This window comes from Babylonia areolata, chromosome 15 (assembly GCF_041734735.1).
Source record: "Babylonia areolata isolate BAREFJ2019XMU chromosome 15, ASM4173473v1, whole genome shotgun sequence".
NCBI lineage: Eukaryota > Metazoa > Mollusca > Gastropoda > Neogastropoda > Buccinidae > Babylonia > Babylonia areolata.
In genome coordinates this window covers 32,992,970-32,997,969 of record NC_134890.1, presented here as the reverse complement: position 1 = coordinate 32,997,969, position 5,000 = coordinate 32,992,970, and the positions used below count along the sequence as shown (strand labels likewise).

At 47.6% G+C, this 5,000-nt stretch overlaps 2 protein-coding genes across 4 annotated transcripts in view; one reads left to right on the top strand and one right to left on the bottom strand.

Annotated features, from left to right (window-relative positions):
* LOC143290278 (glycerophosphocholine cholinephosphodiesterase ENPP6-like) overlaps positions 1-859 on the top strand; it is a 16,064-nt gene extending 15,205 nt beyond the window's left edge. For all 3 annotated transcript variants that reach the window (XM_076599620.1, XM_076599619.1, XM_076599621.1), the window contains one exon: positions 237-859. In XM_076599620.1, the coding sequence (XP_076455735.1) occupies positions 237-460 (224 nt within the window). In that variant the 3' untranslated portion in view covers positions 461-859. The remainder of the gene's footprint in view (positions 1-236) is intronic.
* A 339-nt stretch (positions 860-1,198) lies between these two features.
* The window catches only part of LOC143290277 (uncharacterized), a 23,060-nt gene continuing 19,258 nt past the window's right edge, over positions 1,199-5,000 (bottom strand). The window contains exons 9-10 of the mRNA XM_076599618.1: positions 4,208-4,367; positions 1,199-1,919 (exon numbers count right to left, since the gene is read on the bottom strand). Of these exons, the coding sequence (XP_076455733.1) occupies positions 1,815-1,919; positions 4,208-4,367 (265 nt within the window). The 3' untranslated portion in view covers positions 1,199-1,814. The remainder of the gene's footprint in view (positions 1,920-4,207; positions 4,368-5,000) is intronic.

Sequence of the window (5,000 nt, the reverse complement as noted above, 5' to 3'; positions counted from 1 at the left end):
AACCCTCTTGGCCGAGAGAGTGGGCACGTGACTTGGGCAAGACACTCTCCGCTATAATCAAATTCTAGCCCAGATAGTCAGGACAGCAAGTGCCTCCTCCACTGTTCTGGTGGTCATAGTCGGACACGACTGACTAACATATAGCAGTGGTACCAGTAACAGTAGCAGTAGTAATATATTGTTGTTGTCCATGTTGTAATCCTTGTTGTCGCTACAATCGCTGTTGTTCCCTGCAGCCTTCAGAGCCGGTCAGAGCGTGGAGAGACTGAGGAACGTGGACCTGTACCAGGTCATGTGTCACGCGCTAAGCATTCGACCTTCACCCCACAACGGCACGCGCTCTGACGTCACTCCCTTGTTGACGAGCTCGGAGGATGCAGACGACACTTCGGTCCTATCCTTGATGACGCTACTCAGCCTTTTGACCCTGTTTGTCATTTCTCGCCAACTGAATCACTGATAGTGGGGCCAGTAGTGATTAACAAATAGTAAAGAGTGGTAACTCTCTCCATTCACAAGGTACACAACTTAGTTCAGTGCTGCTTCCGCTACCGATTCAGCTAGCACAAAGGTAACTAAAAGATACAATAGAACAAACCCAGACACTTCCTGTGTGCCAGGAATGACTTCGTTCAGCCTTCTGACCCTGTATGTTATTTCTCGTCAGCTGAATCACTGATTGTGCACCCTGGAATCAGGTTCACACACGGGTTTATGACCACAGTGGTTAACAAACGAAAACTTTTTTTCGTTGTTGTTGTTGTTTGTAATTGTGTGAGTGTGTGTGGTGCTGTCTTTCTACCACCAGAGACTGCATGTATAATGTGCATTGACTGCTGAATATTTCATTTCATTTGGAGGCGATTTTTTTTTTTAAAGAATTAAACTTCTGTTTGGAATTTTGTTGTTGTTGTTTTTTGTTTGTGTGTTGTTGTTGTTTTTACCCCACTGATGTCCGGCAGGTGTTTCCTTAGTCCCCCCCCCCCACCCACACACACACACACACACATACACAACAAGACAAAAAAAAAGCAAAAAACATACATCTGTGTATGTGTTCGTGTATGTCTTGCTTGTGATACGGAAAGACAGACAGACAAACAGACAGACAAACAGAAGGAACAGGGAAAGGGAGTATAAAAAAAAAGAACCCACGTCTCAAAGCATTGTATTATTCATAGCGATTTAAACAAGTAAATCATTGTGAAAACAGTCTCGGGCTGTCCCAAGATGACAGTAATAACGATACTGATCCTTGGAAAAAAAAACAAAAAAACAACAACACATAAATCATTATCCCGCCACCTCTCAAAGAGAATACAATTACGACACATATCAGTGACAATCATAAACCTTTGAACTACATAAAAGTACCCCCCTATTAATACAGTTACGACGCACATCAGTGACAATCATAAACCATTGAACCACATAAAAGTAATCCCCTGTGGAAAAAAAAGAAACACCAAAACCCAATAGGAGTGATAGAGAGAAGAACAAAGAGAAGAAGAAGAAGATGATGATGATGAGAAAGGTGGAGGAGACAGACAGACAGACGGACGGACGGACAGACAGACAGACAGAGATAAAGACAAAGATAGACAGATACAGACAGAGAGACAGAGGTATATAGAGAGAGGAGAGAAAAACAGAGGGAGTGGGAGAGACAGACAGACAGACAGACAGAGAAGTGGGGTGTTTTTATTGTCAGTGAGTTGGGGTGGCGCGGGTGTGGGTGGGGGAAGGGGTGTGGGTAGTCGGGGTGGGTGGCGGGGAAGGACTTCCATCAGTGATGATGACAAATGGCAGTGTTCTCAAAAGGTGAACGGGGATTCCACCGTCATGACGTTGTGATCACGTGCACCTCCGCTGATCACGTGATCGACTGACCTCCTTCCTCTCATGTGACAGTTGGCAGGCTGTGACAGACAGCAGACGTCAGAGGAGGGCCAGGAATATAAAAAAATAATAATAATTTTTTTTTTAAATATATATATATATATATTCTATTCACTTTAGTTCAGTTCAACTCATTTCAAAAGACTGTACTGTTTTGCTTCAATTCAAGCACTTGTAACAGAAGATCATTTTGCTCATTTAAACGCTCAGTCGTCATCAAATAACAAAGCGAAATTTAAAAAAATTAAAAACAAAAACGAAAGCGTTAACTGGCACGCCCTTCAGTTCAGTTCAGCTCAGTTCAAAGCACTTCACTGTCCACTTCAAGCAATTGAAACAAGAAAGACGGGCGCAATAGCCGAGTGGTTAAAGCGTTGGACTCTCAATATGATGGTCCCGGGTTCGAATCTCGGTAACGGCGCCTGGTGGGTAAAGGATGGAGATTTTTCCGATCTCCCAGGTCAACATATGTACACACCTGCTTGTGCCTGAACGCCCTTCGTGTGTATACGGCAAGCAGAAGATCAAATACTGCACGTTAAAGATGCTGTAATAATCCATGTCAGCGTTCGGTGGGTGGTGGAAACATGAACATACCCAGCATGCACCCCCCCGAAAAAGAGAGTGTGGCTGCCTACATGGCGGGGTAAAAACGGTCATACACGTAAAAGCCCACTTCGTGTATATACGAGTGAACGTGGGAGTTGCAGCCCACGAACACAGAGGAAGAAAAAGAAGAAACAGAAAATGTTATATCGGCTTATCCATAACCTTGTATAACAAATAAAAAAGCGAAATTAAAATAAACGAAGGAGTTACCGGCACTCCCATCCCTCATTACCACGCACATACAGATCATCGTGTGAAAGGAAAGCCTTCATGTTAGAAAATATAAGGTTTTAAGACACAAGTGAAATGGAAAAAAATTAAGAAGATGAAAACCTCGTACGCCTTTCAATGATTGGTACACATGTACATTTCAACCATCAGATAAAAGAAAAATGTCCAGGAAGCACCAGGAATATCCTGCAAGTGATTCCAACCATAAATGCATATAACATGCACACTCCCTCCTCCTATCAGCTCCCTAACACACACACACACACACACACACACACACACACACACACACACGCACGCACGCACGCAGGCACGCACATAGTCACGCTTTCACACACACACACACATACACCGAGTCACGCATTCGCACACACACACACACACACACACACACACACACATTTACGCATTCACACACACACACACACACACACATTTACGCATTCACACACACACACACACACACACACACAACCCCCTAACCCCCCAGCCACCACCACCCCCACCCCCCCCACCCCGGAACGCTCCCCCTCCCTCACCTCCACTCAGTAGTCGTCCATGTTCCTGTTTCAGGCGCGGACACACACCACCATCTTCCCCTCATCCACGAACCACCCACCCCCTCCGCTCAGCCTCCCCCTCCCCCTGAGCCCCCTCCCCCTCCCCTCCTCCGCACCCCCCCCCCCTCCTCCCCCCCTCCCCTCCCGGGTTCTCACCATGGAGCAGTAATCGTATCGTCGATGTTCCTGTTTCATGCGCGGACACACACCACCCCCTTCCCCACTTCTCCCACCCGCTACCCTCTCCCCTCCAATCGACCACCTCCACCTACCAACTCACCCCTCTACACACACACACACACCCGCACCCCCACCTCCCATCCCCCCCGGGTTCTCACCGTGGAGCAGTTCAGTTGTTGTCGATGTTCCTGTTACAGGCGCGGACATACATCAACCCCTTAACCCCCCGCCTCCCTAGCCCCCCCACACCCCTACTATCCCTCAACCATCCACCCCCATCCCCCCACCCTCCACCCACCAAGCCTCTCATCGTGAAGCAGCAGTCGTCGATGTTCTTGTTGTGTTGCAGGCCCGGACACACACCACCTCCTTCCCCATTTCCCCCGCTTACCTCCCCACCTCCACTCCACCCCCACACACCCCCAGGCCACACACACACCTGCAACCCCCACTCCCACGCCCCCATGGCCCCCTCCCCTCCATACACACACACACACACACACACACACACACCTCCCACTCACCCCAAAGTTCTGACCATAGAGTAGTAGTCGTCGATGTTCCTGTTGCAGGCGCAGACACACATCAACCCCTTGCCCCCCCCCCCCCCCCTGCCCACCTCCCCACCCCCCCACTATCCCTCAACCACCCAACCGACCTCCACCCCCCACACTCCCTCACACACACTCCCCTCCCCCCCTTCCTCCCACTACCCCCAAGGTTCTGACCGTGGAGCAGAAGTCGTCGATGTTCCTGTTGCAGGCACGGACCCTGCACTGGAAGGTGACCCTGTTGGACATGCCTGGGAACCTGTACACCGTCATAATCAGCACGGCCACCCCGGGGCCCTTCTTGAACAGCACCTCTCCCACGGGGGCCACGGCACACCTGCACGTACACACGCATACATACGCGCACACGTACGTCGCACGCACACACACGCGCGCGCGCGCAATCACGCGCACATGCACACACGCACGCGGACGGACGGACGGACGGACGGACACACACACACACACACACACACACACACACACACACACACACACATTAGTGCTTGAGTATTTGGTTGGCTGTCTGTAAAGGGTTATGCATGTACGTTTTATGTTTTAATGGTTAATTAAATGTATGTTTTGAATGTCGGTTCTAAAACTGCACGGCGCAAACGAGCATGTTTTAAAACATAAAAAGGCGCTTTTCAAATTATCATCATTATTATCACTATTACTATTTTCATTATCATTTTTAAGAACATAAAGGGTGACCATGTTTTACATGGAAAATCGCTTTATAAATTGTATTATTAATATCATCATTATCATTATTATCATATCATCATCATCATTATCATTATCACAGCTATCGTTATCATTTTTAAGAACACAAAGAATGAGCATGTTTTACATGGAAAATCGTTTTATAAACTGCATTATTTATCATCATCATCATCATCATCATTATTTTTGAGAACACGAAAGAGGACAATGCCTTACATGGAAAATCGCTAATAACTTGTATTAT